The sequence below is a fragment of the Mchenga conophoros genome, linkage group LG8 (assembly GCF_057382185.1).
Source record: "Mchenga conophoros isolate Kocher_MC1m ecotype Shallow Benthic linkage group LG8, M_conophoros_male_GT1.1, whole genome shotgun sequence".
In the NCBI taxonomy this organism is placed as follows: Eukaryota; Metazoa; Chordata; class Actinopteri; order Cichliformes; family Cichlidae; genus Mchenga; species Mchenga conophoros.
In genome coordinates this window covers 3,096,516-3,117,240 of record NC_140533.1, presented here as the reverse complement: position 1 = coordinate 3,117,240, position 20,725 = coordinate 3,096,516, and the positions used below count along the sequence as shown (strand labels likewise).

The window sequence follows — 20,725 nt, the reverse complement described above, 5'->3', positions numbered from 1 at the left end:
TGTTTTTTTATTTTCTTCCTCTGTATGATGCTCCATTTCATTGGAGCCTCTTCTGCTTTGAACTGCTTTCATTCTTACATTTCTTTTAGTTTCATTGGACTTTCCATCCTTTAGTGTTAATAAAATCCATTTTCTTTCTTGAGGAGACTGACTTGTTTTAGAACTATTCTGTCTCACATTTATTCATAGAATTTTGTTTGTTTTTGTCTTTGTCTTCTGTTTCATGGAATCCGTTCTAGCTTGGGATTCAAGTTGTAGTATGCAATCAGTTCTTCAGAGTTGAACTAACCTACAAAGTATTTAAAAAAAATGGTTTTTTTGTCATTAAAGTTTTCATTTGGAAAATTGAGACTGCAAAAAGAAAGGTAAGAGGTAAAGCCTTACACATTAAATCAAAATCTAAAAAATTAAATAAATATAGATGACTAGATTATCGAGTAACATAGCTGTCAAATTGAGTGAAACCAGGTCCTTGACTTCATCTTTCACTATTGAGACCATATTTCAGGATTTAAGTCCCTGATCCTTTCGACTTACTTGACATTCCTGAGCTAACTTTGTGGGCTAGAATTAATCTTCAGGATAAGGATAACACACAAGGAAGGAAAGTCCATTCAAAGAGGCTATAAATCTTTTCCAAGTTTGATGACAGTAACAGTAAACAGCAGATTTTGTCTGCGCCTTCAGCCTAGATGTGGCTCTATACCCAGTGTCCCTGGGGGTAAAAGCACAGAGCTCATTTCAGTGTAATATAGCTTACCAGGCTTCTCAGATGAAACCAAGGCATAGCTGGGGGGGCCGCAAAGTCCTCTCGCTTTTCCTCAAGAACTAGTGTTACTGATCGAAATATGTGCTGTGCTCAGGAGGAGAGCTGACACACAAATATCCCACCCACTAAAATTAAACCAAGGGCAGAGAGCCACATATGTAATATACACCCAACAACATTGTATGCCTGTGACACAACAATGACAAAGTTGAACTGCTTGCAGTAAAGTGCAGCCACACAAACACAGAAGGCCTTCTGAATTATTTAGTTCTACCTGGCTGATCAGAGCACTGTGCTGCCATTCATATGGACATCTGCTAAATGGTTGGGAGGAAAGGTGAGAAGTGCTGTTTCAAGTGCTCAATGCAGTTTTAGAGATATAAAAGTGAACTACAGCACAGTAACTACTTGGGCTAGTAATAAGTTCGTAAGGAGCCAAAGTGTTGAGCAGCAATAATGACTCAGACACAAGAATAACTGTTGAGTAGCAACTCTTATATTGTTACAATGCATAAAAAAGATTGTCTAATCTGTACAGAAAGAGTACAAAATAATCAAATTGACTCTAATTATCAGAAATAACATGAATAGTGTGCACACTTAAATGAAATAAAAGTGTCCGTTAGGGCCTTTAAAGAATTGTTTCGGTAACACCTGACTTCACTTCCTGATCTTTGTAAGTGCAGTGTGAACATATGTGTGAGTGTGTACGTGTGCATCTTCTTCATGGTGATTTTCCTCAAAGTGGTTGACTCAACATCTGTTATGACCAGAAGCTCGTCCTGGTCCTCGGACTTTCCTGTTCTCTCTAAACACCTAACCTATAACCCAGGTCTATTATCATATTAAGAACTATTTAAAGTTTAAATTAAATATCAAAATATTGCATCAAGATGTAAGATATCTTAGCTGTACAACATGCATCAAATATGAGAACTAAACATTCAAGTACTCACATATTTCTCTTTTCAGTAATACTGATGGTGAGTAACCATTAACATTCAAAATTTCATACATCACAGCCACATCAAAACCATGTGCAAATAAAACAACAAAGTACACATGCTGAGTTCGGTTTAGAGGTATCAAAGTATCGAGCTTAATTTCTCTAACACTATAGGTCTGCACCAAAAATTACCCCCAGTTACGTTAGACTCACAGTAGAAATGAAATAAATTCTTTCAATAATTTGCATATTACAAAATAGAACATTATTTTACTCTCTTCATCTGATTTTTTTAAATTAGCATCATTAAACTGGCAACAGGAAAATAAAAAGACTCACTCTTTTATATTTAAATCAGCATAAAATAAAAGACACTGTTCGGAAACACTGCACAATTATTGTGGAGAGAAATAGGACCAAAGTGCAGACACAGATAACCAACTTAACTGAGACTTAACTTTTGCCTTCATTTTGCGTGTGTTTATTTTATCTGAAAAATTAAAAAACTTAAAATGTCTTAACAAAACATTTGCTTTTCATAATATACATGTCATTAAATAATTTTATTTTTAAAATAATCTTAAAATGTTATCCTACAAAATGTGCAGCAATTTAATTTATTTGTTCTTTTTAGGTGATAGTATGTAGGACCCAGGACGACCGTATACCTGCATCTCTACCAACTTGCGTCTCAGTTTCTGTGCACTCCAGCCTCTTCTGTTCCATGTGAGAGGATTTTCTCTTAGGCAGGAGAAATTATCTCCAAGAAAACAAACAGACTCAGCCATCGCATAGCAGAACAAATTACTTGCATGCATATCCTTAAATGCATGCAAGTAAAGTAAATGTTTTTACTTTACAAGTTCATAAGCATTTCCCCTTTCCAGTTCACAATCAGTTCTACGCCCAGGTTTAAAAATGTGTATAAGAAAATTGGCCTAATATAATATTATTTATAAAAACACTTTCCAGCGGTTAATTGCATAACTACCTTTGAGGCAGGACCTCACAACAGAAGCACACTCCATAATGTGTTGTACATTATTATATGTATATTATATGTATTTTTCATCTATTGTATTTACCAACATCAAGGAGTCAAAGCAAAGAAAGACCAAATCATGGCCCATGTTTAAACAAGGAATGTTTATTGATCAAATTTTTTTGTTAAGCAATTAAACATAATTTTTCACCCCCAAAAATTACATTTTCAAAGCAACACAAAGATGGCCCAACATCAGACCGGATTGTGAACTCCACTCTGTGGAGTGGGCAGTCATAATGAAGCAGTACACTTTAATTTGTAGCTTCAAGCTGTTCTTTATATTTTTGGCCACCAGATGTCCCCAGAGATGACTGTGTTGAAAAGCTTCAAGTAATGAAGCTTCAACACAAGCTTTAATGCTTCAACACAAGCTTTAATGCTTCAGAAAGCTTTGTTTGACCATCACCATGCAAAAGTAATACAAAGGAGCCAAAAACCTGAGTGGAGACATGGAACATAAATGGTCTATATTTGTATAGCGCTTTTACTAGTCCCCCCTAGGGACCCCAAAGCGGTTTACACACCCAGTCATCCACCCATTCACACACTGGTGGAGGCAGCTACAGTTGCAGCCACAGCTGCCCTGGGGCAGACTGACAGAAGCGAGGCTGCCAGATCGCGCCATCGGCCCTTCTGGCCAACACCAATAGGTGAAGTGTCTTGCCCAAGGACACAACGACCGAGACTGTCCGAGCCGGGGCTCGAACCGGCAACCTTCCGATTACAAGGCGAACTCCCAACTCTTGAGCCACGGTCGACCATTTTTACAACACCCTCAGGTCTCAGGAAGAAAGTCGTCAGGTCTCAGACAAAAAAATGTCAGGTCTCAGGTGTCAGGCAAACATTCATCAGGTCTCAGGGGGAAAAAAACAGGTCTCAGACTAAAAGCTGGATCCATAAGTTAAAGTTTTGCGTTATTTTCTTGAAATTTCGAGTTATTACTTCAAAATTTAGGAAAAACTTGAAATTTTGAGTTACGGATCCTTTTATTCATCTTTTACTTGGAGAAATGACATGGATGATAAGCAGACAAACCAGCAACACACAGAGAAGGACAAAAGGCTTAAATACATAGAGGGATAACGAGGGAAGAAACAGTAGGGAAACACAGCTGGGAGTAGTCAAACGGCCCAGGACCGTAACAATTATCCACTTTAGTTCACTCTCATAACTTTAATATTACCACTACTCTCTTTAGCACACAGTGAACCGACAGGAAAAATAGCTTCAGAGCAGCTACAGGAAAATGTTTCTCACAGTTGCTTTGTGTTTCAAAGCCGAACACACCAGTATCAGAACAGCAGCAGCTCTCCAGCTGGATAGTAAGTGGTAAGCCTGTGCTAGCATTAGCATGGACAAGGACGGTAAGAATCTTCAAGTTTTTTGACATTAGTTCTCTCCTTCATTCACTCACTCAGCTCCAGGCTTCCAGTAGGTAAGTAGGCTGGCTTTCTGTTTTTTTCTTGTCCCACAGTTTAACTCTGGGTTTTCCCCTTTTTGTTCTCTGTGTTTCTAGGTCTTCTTTTCAGTAGTTGCCTTCACTACCATGGCTGAGATCAGAAAGAAACCCAGGAGAATCACGTGCCTTCACCTCACCTCCCAGTTGACAGGCTGAATGTAGGCTTTGATTGGCTGTTGAGAGCTAGGCAACACCATGTGGGGTGAACTGAGCAGTGCATTCGATTGCGATAGGAACTGTAACACTTGAGGTAAACAAGTAAAATAAAGAAAATAAATACTGTCTCTTCTTTTATCTTTTGTGTCATCTAATCGTGTTTTTTCCATCTGGGTTACATTAACAATATGAGCTGATGGACAGGATGAGAAAGAGCACGGTGAGAAACAGGTTCCTCTACGTGCTATACGTGTAGAGGAACCTACCCAGGATGGAATTAATCCGACATTCCATTATGAAATTACAGAATTTCAGCTGTTGCATGTCCCAGTAAGTTATAGAGAAAACAGATATTTTATCTCAAAGATTTTACAAAGTCATTATTCATGATTATTCACTGTTGTTATACATTATTAACCTGTTTGTTATATGTAATAATCAGTTAGAAATTGTGTTTTCATGTCATTTTAAGGTAAAATGATTACTTAAATGCAAAATGTTGGCCTTTTATTAATAGTGTAAGGTTTGTATTGTAATGTATATAATCACACAATTTATATTTAATATTAAATTGAAAAGCTGATGGGACACAATGACTCTTACTTAAAACAGAGGGGGGCTGGCAATGCTGCAGTCTGCATTTCAGTTGATCAGCCAAACAATACTGACAAGCTACTGGGAATCTGTAGCAGCACCCAAGAAATGAATAATGTATATATGCAGGAGCCAAACACCAGGAGTCTCCATCACCTCAGACTAGTTGTTCTCCTTCTTGCTGGACCAGGCCCTGGACCTGGACCAGCAACCTGGTGGTGTCAGTCAGCATCCTCCTTGGCTATAGACTAAGGATGAGGTGACTTGCAGTCCTTGTCCAATCTTCTTAGACTTCCATGAGGAAGCAGGGTTTCTTCCAGGGTTGCTCCAGACCCCAGCCAGAGACTGAACCCAAGCCTACAACTGCTGTGATTACTTACTTACTTTTCTAAACCCGACATATCAGAGGAAAGGGAGGGATCAGAGGGAAACTCGGGCTGACCAGTACTTCCTCCCTCTACCTGTCTTACACACACTTCAAGTGGTGTTCAGGACATGCAGGCAGGACATGGAGACAGGTAGTCTTTGACATCCTTAAAGATGGGACCAGAACAGGCACTGGAGAAAAGAGATGGTGCAGTTCTTACCAGGGTGGCAGGTATACCTGGTGGTCTGGGCACCGTGTATTACTTGGAAGGTACAAAAAGATGGTTAGGTGGACCGATACCTTGGTCTTGGTTGTCACACTGGAGAATCCTGATCAGTGATCACTGAGTAAGCGAAGCACCTGAAAGCAAATCTACTGCACAATCGTAGGGACAATGAGGTGGGAGAGAGAGCCTTTTCTGAATACTAAGTAATTATAAACAGCAATACCTGAAGACAGATTCGAGGTGTCAGATGGCTGAAGGAGACAAACACGATTTTAAACAGTGCTGGTGACAGAAATTGTTCCAACCTAAGATGCTATTATGGGTCCAGTAAATGTGGACCCATAACCAGCTTGCTTGACCTACAACAAGTGGGGGGTTCCAGGGGCTTCAGAAATGTACAATTGAATGTGAGAGACTACTCTGTGAGCGATGTCAGAGAGGTGAGTTCAAACCACTGCCAAACCACCCCTCAGCCTGTGCTTCAACGATTCTGATAGTTAGTATGACTCGGGGACGTTGATTCATTTAAGCTAACATAATGATCCTGCTGTAACCAGGTTTGTGATTTTTTTTAATGTTTAAGTCGTATTTTGCTGGTTTCACATTTAAGTTAAGTAAGTCTGTTTGGGAGCTGACAGTTTCTAAGTGGATGGGGTTTTGAGGGGATAACAGGAGGTGTGAAGCTGCAGAGAGGCGTGTAAGACTGAAACTCTGCTTCCTGGTCCCAACTCTGGATAGTCACGTTTTGGGGGCTTTAATAAATTTGGCCAGATTTCTAGAAATGAGAGCTGCTCCATCCAAAGTGGGATGCATGCCGTGTCTCCTAACAAAACCAGGTTTCCTCCAGAAAGTTTCTCAAGTATCTATAAAGCCCACATCGTTTTGGGGACACCACTTAGACAGCCAGCAATTTAAGGAGGACATGCGGCTAAACAAACTACAGAGTACGACATTGTTTTGGCAAAGTTAAGCACCAATTCAGTAATAATTTCAGTGACCTTCGATTGACATAACCAGGTGTCATTACTGCCGATGTGAATGATAATTTTACTGAATTTATGTTTACCCTTAGCCAGCAGTTTAAAATTTAAAGGTAAAAAACTTGGGCATGTGGCTTGGTAGAGCTCTCCTTCAAGTCTCATGTAAAAGAGACAACAAAGACTGTCTTTTATCACCTAAGGAATAAATCAGACAAGTTTTATCACTTGGCAGTGCAGAGATTGTTGTCCATGAATTTGTGCCTTTGTGCTTGATTACTGTAATGCTCTCCCTACTGGGTTACGGAAGAAAAGTTTTAGAGGTTTACAGATGGTACAAAATGCAGATGCTCACATTTTAACCAAAACTGGGAATTTTGAGCACATTATCCAGTACTGAAATCGCTTCACTGGTTGCCTTGCCAGATTTAAGCAGATTCTAAGGTCCTGTTGCTCACCTACAAGGTATTAAATGGTTTGGCGCCTTCATATCTCTCTGACCTTTTGTACCTCTATGTTCCATCCTGTGCTCTCCGATCTCAGGATACTGGCCTTCTAAAGGTTCCTAAAACCAGAAGAAAAACTACTAGGGAGCCTGCTTTTTTTTTTTTTTGTGGAACAACTTCGCTCAAGATATTAGGCAGGCATGCTTTGTGGTTTTCAAATCCAAGTGTTAAACTTGTTCCCCCTGTCCTACATGTATTAATTCTATGCCTCAAGTTTTTCCTGGTTCTTATTGCTTTTCCCTTTTGCTTTATCAGTTTTTAAACTGTATTGTTTTTATTATTTGTATATATATATTTTTATCTTCAAATACTTGTTCAGCACTTTGTTTGAAAGTGCTTTATAGATAAAGTTTTTATTATTATCAACACTTGGATCACGCAGGACAGCTGATTCCTCCTTTATTGTATAGATTTTACCAGAGATAGTTATGCTCTGCAAGTACATAACACTGTAGCTAGGCTTTTTAGAGGAAACGATACCAAAAAGGAGTACTGAGCTTTGGCAGTTCATGAGGGTCAAATAATGGGTTCTGAGTTGACATGTGGTCTCTGAACCAAGCACACATAGACTTGAAGACTTGGGGACACTCACAATCAAGTATTGCATTGCAGCATAGTCATTTTGTGCTATGTTAAAAAAAATAAAAAAATGGAGATACTGTGCAGAAAAAAAAAGAGCCAGACAGTCATTCTTTGAAAAAAACAATTTTATCCTAGAAAACTGTAGTGTAAAGTTATTTAAAAAAAATTAGCGTTCTTTCACTACAAAAATAGATTCTAGACTGATGCTAAAACACCCAGCATTGTGAGAGATAGTACCAAAATATTTCCTTGTGTGATCTAAATAGCAGCCAACCCCAGTTACAACAGATCCACAGGTAAAGAGTCATTTATATATTAAAAATATTTCAGCACAATAGTTTATAATTACATTCCTAAATTACAGTATTTATTACCTGCAAAAGCAAAATATTAAAATCAGAACATGCACAAAAATTGCAGTAGTGCATCAGTACCTATGCGTGGTGTAAAGAATGTGTAATGCTAATTAAATGATAAGTCAAAATAACACACGCACACACATCAATCATCTCAGGCATTACTGAACATGTTCCACTGATTTTCTGAATAGCATGGAAGCTCATTAACATAAAAAAAAAAAACACTAAAAGTTAAAATCATGCCAACTTTGTCGATATAAATTTAAAAAGTTAAGACATGAAAAAATATAAAGACTATGCATGAAGTGAAAACGCATGATTTGTGTTACATCAATGTTGTATAAACAAACAAAACCAACAAAGAACCCCAAACGAATTAAAATAGTGTCACCTAATTCAGACTGAAACGCGCGTTTCCTCTGCGTTTCAGTGTCTCAAGAATTTGTCAAGTTTTTGTTACAGCAACTTGTTAATTTAACACTTTATAATTTTGGACACAACATGTTTTTGCAGGTAGAAATGGGCTTTCCTACAACAAATCACAAATCTAAACTACACAAAATATTTATCAATGTTATTTAAAATCATCCCCCAAATTTCTTCTTCATGTCTCTATGAGGAGATGAAGGCCAGTAAGATATACAGCAGAGTACAGTGACTAGATGGTGATGCTGGTAGTGATAAAGGCCATTAGAACATCAAGTGAATTTAAACAAACAGTTTTATACCAAACAAAACAGCTCAGTAGCTTCCATGTCAGATGTAGAAGGCTGATTTAAAGGGATCCGGTCACACGCCAGTAATGTGCCTCATCCAGCTTTGGGTTTAAATGGGTGTGGCCATGCTATGGCAGCAGTGTATGGTCCTTAGGCACATGTGGTGTCACTTCCTTCACATTCTTTGCACCATTACTGAGCCAAAGCCCTAGATGTTCAGAAAGCACTTCTGACAAGAGCCTATTGGTGTCTCTATGAAGGGGCCAGTGTGAGCGCAGCATCAGTAAATGGCGGGATGGGTAAGTCTTTGAGGAGAGGGGTCAGGTGTCAGTAGTGTCAGCTAAAATGGAGGCAAGATCTGTTGCTTCGGTCCATTTTAGACATATCAACATGTCGGTTCTCTGTAAAGATATAGCACAAAAACACCATGAACCAACAGATGTGGATTCAAAAATTGATTGCATGTTTTGCATTTGTAGGAAAGAAAGTGCTACAAAGTCTCACCTCAGCTGTTGAGATAGGCTCCTCACGCTACAGCACTTTTCACATTATTCTCCAGGAATGACCTTTGACAAACAGAAAACAGAATCCATTAACACGATTGGTTACAATTGTCCAACTTCATGTTCACCTTTAAAAACCCAAGAGCTATAATCTCAGCATTTTAAAAGTTTATGATACAATTAGAAAAAGACTGAGCAAGTACAGCTTGTTTGCAAGGCTTACTAGGCAAAAGCCTCTTCTCGCTATAAGGAACATAGAACCGTGCCTTAGATTTGCAAGGTTATATTTAAATAAACCACAAGACTTTCAAAAATGATTTGGATGATTGAGATTGAAGTAAAGATGTATGGTCAAAATGCACAGTGTGATGTTTGTCGTTAATATTGGAGAAATGTTAGAAGAATTTCTGGGTTGAATGAGTTCAATTTTCTCGTAACATATCAAGTGAAAATCTGCAAGAAAAAAATGTTGGTAGCTTTTTAAGCCAAAGAATTACGTCAGTTTACTTTTAAAGGTTAATTGGGAAAAATATTAATGGATTCAGAGTTCTGGGATTAACACCAGCATCACAGTAACAACACAGACTGAAGTTGCTCAGTACATTTCCCCCCCCGGAGGTGCACGCTGCAAACACTTCTTACAAGCAGATCTAGCTGCACACTGCAGTCATTTTTCCAGCCTGAGAATGGCACAACATCTTTTTTTTCCTTGTGTAATTTTTGTACAACTACAAAGAATGTGTTTGTGATACTTGCATTTGATCTCCTTCTAGTGACTTCTGGATCTCCTGAAGTACTTCTGAAAAGAAAAAAACAAAACACAAAAAAACAACTGTAACCAACTATTGCTTTTAACAACACCACACTTTGTCATGACTTTGAGCGTTAGCTCAGTCACAACAAGCCAGCTCACTGGGGAAAAAATGAAGTTGTATCAGTCATGTGCTTATATATGGTTCTGAGACATGTAATTTGGATGTTTCAAATGACAATGTGAGTAAGAGGCTGCAGGACCAGCTCAAAAAGGTAGTGTATAATTCAATTACAACTGAAGCCAGATTTCCTTTGAACAACTACAATGTCTGAGGGACATGCTATTTGACCTTCCAGGTCTATATTTCAGGATATTCTCCTGCCTTTGTACTCACTCTCATCATTCAGCAAAGCATGCTCCATAACATGTTTAGCTGCATTTTCTGCAATAGATGGCATGTCAACACAGTCAGCCATAGACAAGGTACGTGTAAAAACAGACAGCACATTTAGCATAGCACAGAATTATAAAACACCACAGAACACAGAACACACACTCATGTGGCACATGCACATTTACTTACAATGATATTATTTGTTTTTAATTGTTTTACCTGCATCCTCACCATCATGTTTGGCTCTGAAAGGACAGAGAAGACAGAAAGTAATGACAGCTCATTCTTAGGGATGTCAAAACATATCAATTATTGTAATATGTAAAACATGTAATATTAATATCCTGTTAAAATATTCGTTAAAAGGGGACAATGAACTGGAAGCAAAATGAGTACATTTTGCTGATATAGCCATACTGGCTGATTTCGATCTACAGTCACTGGAAGGTTGATGTCACTTATAAACATTAAGAGAAAATAAAAGACAAAAACAGCATAACTGACTATATTGGAGCTAGTGATTTATACATTGGGAGGAGGAGGCAAAATATGTTAGAATATTAATAATAATAATGGATTGGATTTATATAGCACTTTTCAAGGCACCCAAAGCACTTTACAATCCCACTATTCATTCACTCTCACATTCACACACTGGTGGAGGCAACCACTCAACTATGCGCTTTAGTTGAGCGGTTTTACTTTTCCAGGTGCTGAGGCACGCCTGAGTCAGGACTGTCGGCATCTCTCAGCCTCACGCATTATTTTGGACATTCTATGTCCCAAGAGTGAGTTTCACCAACCAGGGATCAGAACGTCAGACAGCCACTTTGACGGCCATCAAATCCACCAGACCAGACCGCTGTGTCTTTTCCTCTTTTTTATAAATGCAATTTGCACTTCTGTGTTACACAATATCAGTCTTGCTTCTACCTTTTTTAGCTAACTTCATTTTTACTTTTCTTTCTATCTACACACTCTGCACACATCAGTGAGATTTCTATCTAATGTTTATTATTTCTTCACCAGGGTCAGTCTTTACAATCTTTCACTCTCTTTTATATACTATTTGGCATTGTTACAATGATTTTACTCCCATTTAACATGGAAGTTGTAACTACCAGCATCATCTAACAACCTGGCTTAAATTGCCCTACAGCAAACTTTTGTATTCAGCAAACACCAACATGATGAAAACAAGGAAACCTATGAGTACCTATGAGTAGATGAAGCTCCATCTGGCTGTGACTGGTGTTGGTTGGAGCAGCCAGAATGAAGTGGAGCCTCCACCAGACAACGAGGCTCCACAACACAGCGGGTCGACAAAGAGAATCTTTCAAACTCAGACGGGGAGATCAGGTAGAAGCCTGAGGGAGAACAACAGCACACAGGAGCTTAGTGAAAGTGGCAAGCGGGGTGGGGGTGGGGGGACCTATGAATGTAGATAAGTGCACTGGCAAAATGACTGTCCATTGAACAACAACAGCAACAAAAAAACATGACAAAAATCACATTTTAGGAAGAAAATCTCACTTCTAAAAACTCGTGGCAGCAGTTACTGAACAGCATGGATGTAAGCGGCATGAGGGTTCTTTCCATTTAAAACCAACAAACATACAAACGAAACAATCCAGTTTTCATAATAATCTGACAGTAAATGGATCTTTTAATCTGATTAATTTATCCCACAATACAAGTCTGTCGGCATGTACTAACACAAATCACAAAATATACAAATTGTAACCCCAGTTTAGCACCATGAAGCCAGTACTTTTTCTGCGAGCGAAATCAAAGTCGTTCTAAAATCAGGTCTTGTTGTACAGGCATCTTGAAACACCTCACATTCCTTATTTGGGCAGTTATTTTGAAGCGTGTGTCTAAATTTTTTTTAAAAGCTGCTTTAGAAATTGCTGTTGCAAAACACTAAAACATATTTTAACTCTGAATTCTCTGACTGTCACATGTTTCTTTAGCTCTTTGTGGAAAGTCAGCAACTTGTTACTGATCCCCATCTCTTCAAATGGCTATTAAGGCTAAAGACTTTAGGCTAGAACAAAGACATACATGACTTCTGAAAACTGCTTCTAGAAGGTCGAGCTAGAGACACATCTGTATTGTTGATGTTGTATTCTAAAGAGAATGTATTTAGAGCCCCAGTAAAACAGAGGAAGAAACGTGTGCGCAGGTGTCTCTATACCTTGGCCGTGCTTGGTGAAAACACAAGAAGCGATTCCACTGACGTCCTCTCGGCGGATGCAGGGGTAATGTACCTGCATCTTGACGTGTGGCAGTGACACCACGTGAACATCGCCCTGATTAGTCAGGACCAACAAGCCGCTTTCACCATAGTCCTCTGTCCGACTGCTGCCAAACCAGGCCATGCCTACCCGTCGCACTCGAGAGCCATCAACAGCAGTCAGCTTTAATTTCATCTTAGCACTAACTTTTGGCAGCGTGAAAACCTGAACACACAAAACAAATGCATTGGAATAGAGTTTAGAAAATTTTAAGAGGATTGAATATTTCTATCCTACACCTCAATAAATAACAGTAATTGTACCGATATTAAAAATTGTGAGCCTAGACCACATAAATGGCATTCTCTTTAGAGCATAGAACAAGCTAAGACACAACAATGCTCAACAAGTGACATGAACCAATAGTAACTGATTTAATTGTTATTTTTGAGGGCTGTAATCTACAGGTCTTTAAAAATACTACCTGAAAACATAATACTTTTAGAAAAATTTACAAGAAACAAGACATTTTAAGACCACCTTTTCTTTGATATTAACTTTTTAAGACATCTTAATGACCCACTGCAACCCTAGTGCTCCAAGTCTAACCTTAAACTGTTCCTCAGACACGACCAGGAGGTGGTGTGAGCCCTGCATATCAGGTGCGCGAGCCAGGTCGTGAGCCACCTCCAGGGGCTCAGGGAGAGGAGCCCCATGTCCATCTAACACCACAATACCAACAACAGGAGCGCGGTGCATCAGCTGAATCTCCTTGGCTGAAAATAAAGGACGCAAATCAGAGACAACTTTACAAGAGGAAGGCAGAGCTGAGAGATCAGGCCACCACAATGTTAAACCTACATAGTTGAGCTGTGACAGGCTCATCTGCTCTATGCTCGACAGAAGGAAGGCGAAGCATGTAGGCAAACACACAGCCACCATTGGTCCCTGCCCATAGGGAGGGTGTGTTATGTGAACCTACAAGAAAATGAGGAGAAACGTAAGGAAATGGAAACAACCCAAAGTTCTGCCCACTATTCATTTCTGTAGCAAGTGCTGTTTACGTACTATAGTACACGTTTAACACGCCAACTCACTGTCAGAGAGGAAGGTGTCAGCAAAGTAGAGCGTCCGTACTAGGCCAGTGAAAGAGTCGTCTGAAGAGCGAGCTTCAATTTTCCTCTGGACGGGAGCCAGCTCCATCTCTGCCAATTCAGCCTCCAGACGAGCATTTGCCTCTTGGAGCTGCTTAGGCAGATATCAATATATATAACACATGCGACAACGGAGAAACACGGAACAGATAGCAGAGTCCTTTTTATGATTCTACCTTAGTAGCAGTGTTAACATGTTGTTTTCTTAGAGAGACTCTGCTACGTCTGATTCGTCTAAAGGATTGTCGCAGGGATTTCTTTATGCTCTTCACTCTGGACAGAGGACCCTCCATGGCCAGCTGATCGCTGGGGTTTAGTGTGCACCTAAAAGTTTGAAAACACAATATGAGCACATATGATATGCAGACAGCTGCACAAATACTTTGCTTACTCCTAAAATGTAACAAACAAAGACACAACAAGGCTACAGTTTTTCTCATAACATGTACGGTGACTTGAGCATGAGTGACTGATATATTAGGTTGGAATATCCACCTAGGTAAATATTATATCCCTATATCACTTGTACTGTGTTAAAACTGAAGATTTCCTTTGAACATGATGGATGACAGCTGGGACCTGGGCCTGATGCATGAGTGATAACTGATGGATCACTGGGTGGTATCTGGGCTGATGCAGTCTCAGGAGTGGGTGGTAGATAGTACTAAGGCCAGCTGCATGAGTCTGCAGGTCAGAGTGACCTGCTGAGAGCCACAGAGGGCAGGTGTGTGTCGCTGTCATGGACTGTCTTGAGTTTGTTTGCGTAACTGTTATTATGATAGCCATTATGGTTTAGATTTGTTTTGGATCAGGTTTTGTCAGGTAGTGGTTGGCACTGTTGCCTCGCAGCAGGAAGGTTTGAATCCACCATCTGGGTGTGTGGCGTTTCCAGAAGACAATAAATGATTTTTTTTTCTCTGTATGTGTTATTGTAGGGTCTACCTTACAATATACAGCCTTGAGGCGACTGTTGTGATTTGACGCTATATAAATAAAATTGAACTGAACTGAATTGAATTTTCTACCCAGTAGTAAACGAATGGTTGTATCAGTTTTAAATTTTGCAAGTTTGAAAGCTTGGTTACATCCAACTTGCTTCTTTGTACTACGAAAGAAAATGATGGCTAAAACACATCCACTAACATGAAACAGATTTCCTGGAAGCTGTAAACACAGTACAGACACATGTTTCACATCTTTCTTAATGCTTCTCCTTACTTGATCAGGACACTGTTCTTCTGTTGGTAGTCATATAACCCAAACCCATGACTGGTGCCAAAGGCTATCAGCTTCCACTCTGAGTGCAGTGTGAGAGCAGTGACCACAGCTGGGGGCTGGCACTGGACAACAGCAAAGGGCTGGAAGCCTGCAGGAAACATCACTGGGTCTTCCTGGATATCCAGCTGAGTGTGGCCCTGTGAAGGAAGACGACTATCAAATGCTGGAATATGTAGTTGACGGTGTAACAATAGAAAGGTTTTATGATAGCCTTCAGAGCACACATAGTAAGCTAGTTATTCTAAATGCAGCATTTAAAGCCTTTTTAGATCACCTATTTTTGTATGCTGTATATGTTTCTGGATTCTGCAAAGTCTCAACTTTTGAGTTTTGGCTGCTGCTTATTTCTGGAAGTACAACTGACCTTATTTAGACAAGAGGGTGGATTTCTTAGTTATTAATGCTACTTAGCTTGGTTGCAAAGTTGCATTAATTAAATTTTTCATTCAATCATTTTTGTGCCAGACTGCAAAAACACTTTTTGGGGGAGGCATCTGTAGAGAATGAAAACTCTGTTGGAGACCTAAAACATACGGGTCACGTTACAGTGGCCAGATCCGTCCTTCATAATGTCTACAGCTGCTGCATGTCACTGTAAAAACATAAACAAACATAGCGAGTAATCAGTTCTGTTCTTTACCTTCCATCGAAATCCTTCTTGACCTTGCAGCAAATCCACAACTTTAGCCTCCACGGTTTGCTCTGCTGCCTCGTCATTCAACTCCAACATTAGGATCTGCAAAGTCAAAATAACAGTGGGAATAATCACAATAATGTGATATCAACGTAGGCCTACACACACACACACACACACCCCACTCGGTCTGCGGACAGTCTTTATCCTTCAAACTTAGACAATAAGGATTGTCTGTAATATTGCATTCACATCTTCTTGTAGAACTTCAAGAGGTACTTTATGCACTCTTAGTTAATCAGCCAAAGAGGGTCCAGTTTTCCAGTTCAGCCATGATCCTATCACACACACAATTGTATGATAAGTTGTACTTGGACCTGGTGACATCACCCCCCTTGAAATGACGTTTTGGCCAACCCTTGGCATAGCATTTGTGTTGTACCTCGTTGATCTCTAGTTGTGAGTAGTTTCTTCCAGCTATTTGAACACTGAGCTACTAGTTGTTTTGCTGTTAGTCTAGATGTTGGGTGTGATTCCATAGGTCCCACATCCACTTCCTGTAACCCCTTCCACTGGGATTCCTTGGTAGTAGCATTCCAACAACCCCATATTCTCATACCTTGTGCACTTATGCCTTCTTGTCTTCTGGTTCCTCAACACTGCCGGTATAGCTTTAGTTACACTTCTCTTGCATATATTCCAAGGTAGGCTTGTGTAGCATGGGGGAGTCTTACTGGATACAAATGACACAGCATGACAGCCAACCTGGAGTTTGCCAAAAAGCACCTAAAGGACTCAAAATTCTCTGGTCTTATAAGAGAAAGATTGAACTTTTTAGCCTGTAAGCCAAAGAACTATGCCTGGAGGAAACTAGCCATTACAATCCCTGCACTGAAGCATGGTGGTGGCAGCATGATGCTTTGGTTGAGGGAAAAGAGTGTTTATGAATATAAATAAATTCAACACTGAGCGTGAAAAAACTGACTTCTTAAGCTCTACTACGCCTACATATGCAAGAGGGCGTAAGAATCAACAGAAAAATCTAAATTTCTCTCAAACTTCTACAGAAGGTCAAAGGTCAAGAGCAGGCTTTATCATCAAATCAAATCAAATCACTTTTTATTGTCACATCACATGTGCAGGCACACTGGCACAGCACATGCGAGTGAAATTCTTGTGTGCGAGCCCCACAAGCAACAGAGATGTGCAAACACAACAACACAAACGAGCAAAATACAAGAATGGCCAACCTGAAACTAATAAATATATGTACAATATATAATAGTGTATGCATTTCTGGATGTGTATACTAAATATTTTCCTACGTGTGTGTGTGTGTGTGTGTGTATACACATTTTTACAAATTAAATAGTAAAAAAATAAAATAAAATAATAATAATAATAATAATAAAATATATAAAATATACAGAGTTGAATATGTGCAAAACAAGTGGCATTTATATACAGTGTGGAGTGCATAATGTCATATATACTGACTTACTAGCAAAGTATAATTCTTAAAACTTAACTCTAACTTGACAAGTAAGAGTTTACCTTACTGATGTAAGTTAAGTGCTTAACTTACTCTACATCAGAGATATGACTTAGCCCAACATGACATAGGTCTGTTGTAAAATTCTCAATAGTCACCTGTCCCGCAGTGCCAGCTACAGTCAGATAACCACTATATTTGCAGAGATGGATCTTCTGGATGCCGAGCCTTGGGTCATCACTGTAGGGGTCAAAACAGCCAACCTAAACAGAAACATGACAAGGGTGAAATTTAGAGTAACACCTCTACTTCCAGCTTTGCCTAATATGCTGCTATGCAAGACCTTGATTAACATTCCTCTTTTACATAAATCTTAAAATAAATAACTGCTGTTAATTTAAAGTAAAATAATGTAAAAAGATTGTTCATCCATCCATCCATTCGCTTCCGCTTATCCTTTTCAGGGTCGCGGGGGGCGCTGGAGCCTATCCCAGCTGTCATAGGGCGAGAGGCAGGGTACACCCTGGACAGGTCGCCAGTCTGTCGCAGGGCCAACACATAGGGACAGACAACCATTCACACTCACATTCACTCGCACATGCACACCTAGTGGCAATTTGGATTATCCAATTAACCTATCCCCACAAGCTGGGCTTGGTTAGTACTTGTAAAAGATTATGTTAATTTTAATGCTAATTAAGATTAATTATAAATTCATTAGCATGGTTGCCTCAGAGCAAGCACGTCCTGGGTTCTAAATAACCATCTGGCCAGAAGCTTACTGTGTGGAGTGCGCTCCTCCCACAGCCCAAAGACATGCACTTAGTGGGGTTATGTATACATAGTTTACTCAGGAATTATTAAAGTATTCTGATTTTAGTGATTCAAAATTGCCCATTGATAATTTTTTTGCATTTAAGAACACTTTTTCTTTAAAAAAAAAAAAAAAAAAAAATTACACACACACACACACACACACACACACACACACACACACACACACACACACACGAATTCTAATATTCTAGTTCTAGTTTTGTTGAGAAATGTTATATGCGGTCAAACTTGGAAACCTTGCCATTTATAAAATGTTAACCAACGAGCAGCTCATTTGGAAAGACCTGTGTTTTTTCTATTTGAATATTTATCATTGCTCATTATTCGATTACTCAACTAATTGATGGAATTTGTGATAGAATACCTGAATAATACTTAAAATAAGTCCCAGTGTCGTGACATTTCTTTATATTCACCTTAAAATATAAATGAAAATGTTCTTTTCTATAGATTAGAAAAACATACCTTTCTAAATGGAGGCCATTCTCCTTCAGTCCCTTGGTTCATGTTGTCATTGGGGTCAGCATCTGTGTGGAATACTCCAGCTGTGCTCAGCTTGTACATGGGATAGAGACAGACTCCTGATGCATCCCAGAAACGAACTGTGCCATCCTCATGCCTATATACACAGCAGCGTTAGAATAATTTTTACAACTTCAAAAAGACCTTTCAATAAATGTGAATGAAGGCAACCGTACTAACCCCGTGAGGAGCAGATCTCTCTGTGGAGGATCTGGGGCCAGGTTCTGACCTCCTGTTACTGGCCACGGCTGACACGAAGAAAGAAAATTAGTAAGAAAACAGTATGAAAACTTGATGTCCTCAACCATCATCTTATATTCAAGATGCACCATTCAAGTTATGATGAACAGCCTTTTAGGGGATTCTTTAGAGTCTCATACAGTGGTAACATATCCCATCAGTAATAATATTGGCACTTAATGGGGTGACTGTATAACCTGTGTTTTTACAGATTCACAGAAAAAGTGAAAACCTGTCATGCAGTCAGAGAAATATAAATATGACGGGACATTATTTTCAATTTACAAAGATTTTTACCTTTTTTGAGTAGTGTGCATTCTGATGCTTTCCAGCAGCGAAGATCCTCTCCCACAGTTTGAGGGGAATGGTGGAGACATGATGTGAGCATGTTATGGCTGAACTATGAAGGGGGACCAAGTAAGGAGTCTGTATGATGGGCCAGCCCTCAGTCTGCAAGTCAATAACTACCAGCTCCTCCTCCACCAGGACAACCAGGGCACTGGGCTCTCCTGCAGGAAGATACACAGCAGCTAATAAACTGAGATCTGGGATACGCTTGTGTCTCTTGTCAAAACTACTCTCATTTTTCTGGGCTGCTGTGATGAATAAATTACAATTACACAAGAGAGTTATGTTCAAATTTACACAAACCCGTGTCAATTCAAACTGTGGTAACCTTGCCTTATCTGGCAAGTTGTCTTTGGCTACGTTCACACTGCAGGTCTTGATGCTCAATTCCAATTTTTTGATCAAATCCGATGTTTTTGTCTGCTCGTTCACACTACAAATAAAATGTGACAGCAAACGCGCTCTAGTGTGAACCCTCAAGCGCCCGCATACGCAAAAGAAGACGTCACACACAACGCGCGCTGTTTAGACCCAGAGCAACAGTATTGTTTGACCGATGGCCTTAATATAAAGACTTGTTTCGGACTTTACGTTTCCCAATTTTGCTTTAAGTTATAAAGTTATTTTGTTATTTACAAATGGCCTAATAATGATCCTTATTGCTGTTTTAGAGAGGAGCGGTGGTTCAAAAGATAGTTGGAAATTTCTGTCAGAATCTGCAGATTATACAGTACAAATAAAATGTTCACGTTCCTCCAACGTTGTCTTCCCAACAGTTTCACTAACATCTACACTGGATGGCCAGGAAGCATTCATATGACATGGATATGGGTCGCATAGGGTCAAAAAAGTCAGATTTGATGCGCTTTCGCCCGCAGTGTGAACGTAGCCTTTGTCTGTGTGTGGTGTGGTCAGGTGATCAGAGATTGGGAACACCTGGGTACAGTATTGGTTGGTATAAGAGTACGCTCTACTTGTTCCCTCAGAAAGAGTGATTCCTCTGCTCCTGAGGATCATGTGCTGTAAAACTGTTTTGTTGTTTTTATCCAAATATTTAACTCGCCAAGCTAGCTCATATGCAAAATTCCAACCCTACTGACTGACACATCTCATGTTCAGCTCAGTTAATTTCAAATAAAGCCGTTTATTCTTTTACCTGACTAACTACATCACCTACCGTTACTTGTTATCACTTTTTAGCCAATTGTGACATAACAAATAGCACTACATGGTTCAAAGCAATTAACTGATGTCATTCACTTTCTGATAGGCCCAAAAACTCTTGACTGTTATTGAGTGTTATTTTTTTTCTAATGGGGGATTTGACATCATTTGTCTTTTCTACATTTGGTTTATGAGTATTCCCCCCAAATAACATCAATATCATGATTAATATGTTTTGGCATTTAAACTGTATTCATTAATGTTTGTTCACTTATTATAACTGCGTCCTTCTACACAGCAACAAAGTAACAAAGTCTAAGTAAGTTAAACACTGAAGCAGTGTTCCCCTGTGTATTTAGTATGTTTGTGCACTCTTTATAGGACCTAACAACATCAGAGACTGGGGAACATAGATCTTCAATGCTGTCAAATACTTTAAGAGTCCCATATTTAAATGTGCTGTAAT

At 39.4% G+C, this 20,725-nt stretch overlaps 1 protein-coding gene across 3 annotated transcripts in view; it reads right to left on the bottom strand.

Annotated features, from left to right (window-relative positions):
• Positions 1-7,734: 7,734 nt before the first annotated feature.
• llgl2 (LLGL scribble cell polarity complex component 2) overlaps positions 7,735-20,725 on the bottom strand; it is a 46,097-nt gene continuing 33,106 nt past the window's right edge. For 2 of the 3 annotated variants that reach the window (XM_085283620.1, XM_085283619.1), the window contains exons 11-27: positions 19,045-19,256; positions 18,688-18,755; positions 18,451-18,604; positions 17,307-17,411; positions 15,663-15,758; positions 14,963-15,159; positions 13,921-14,068; positions 13,688-13,835; positions 13,452-13,568; positions 13,200-13,366; positions 12,551-12,815; positions 11,570-11,720; positions 10,573-10,598; positions 10,354-10,401; positions 9,962-10,004; positions 9,207-9,268; positions 7,735-9,103 (exon numbers count right to left, since the gene is read on the bottom strand). In XM_085283620.1, the coding sequence (XP_085139746.1) occupies positions 9,229-9,268; positions 9,962-10,004; positions 10,354-10,401; positions 10,573-10,598; positions 11,570-11,720; positions 12,551-12,815; positions 13,200-13,366; positions 13,452-13,568; positions 13,688-13,835; positions 13,921-14,068; positions 14,963-15,159; positions 15,663-15,758; positions 17,307-17,411; positions 18,451-18,604; positions 18,688-18,755; positions 19,045-19,256 (1,985 nt within the window). In that variant the 3' untranslated portion in view covers positions 7,735-9,103; positions 9,207-9,228. The remainder of the gene's footprint in view (positions 9,104-9,206; positions 9,269-9,961; positions 10,005-10,353; positions 10,402-10,572; positions 10,599-11,569; positions 11,721-12,550; positions 12,816-13,199; positions 13,367-13,451; positions 13,569-13,687; positions 13,836-13,920; positions 14,069-14,962; positions 15,160-15,662; positions 15,759-17,306; positions 17,412-18,450; positions 18,605-18,687; positions 18,756-19,044; positions 19,257-20,725) is intronic. The other variant, XM_085283621.1, reaches the window with a different exon arrangement.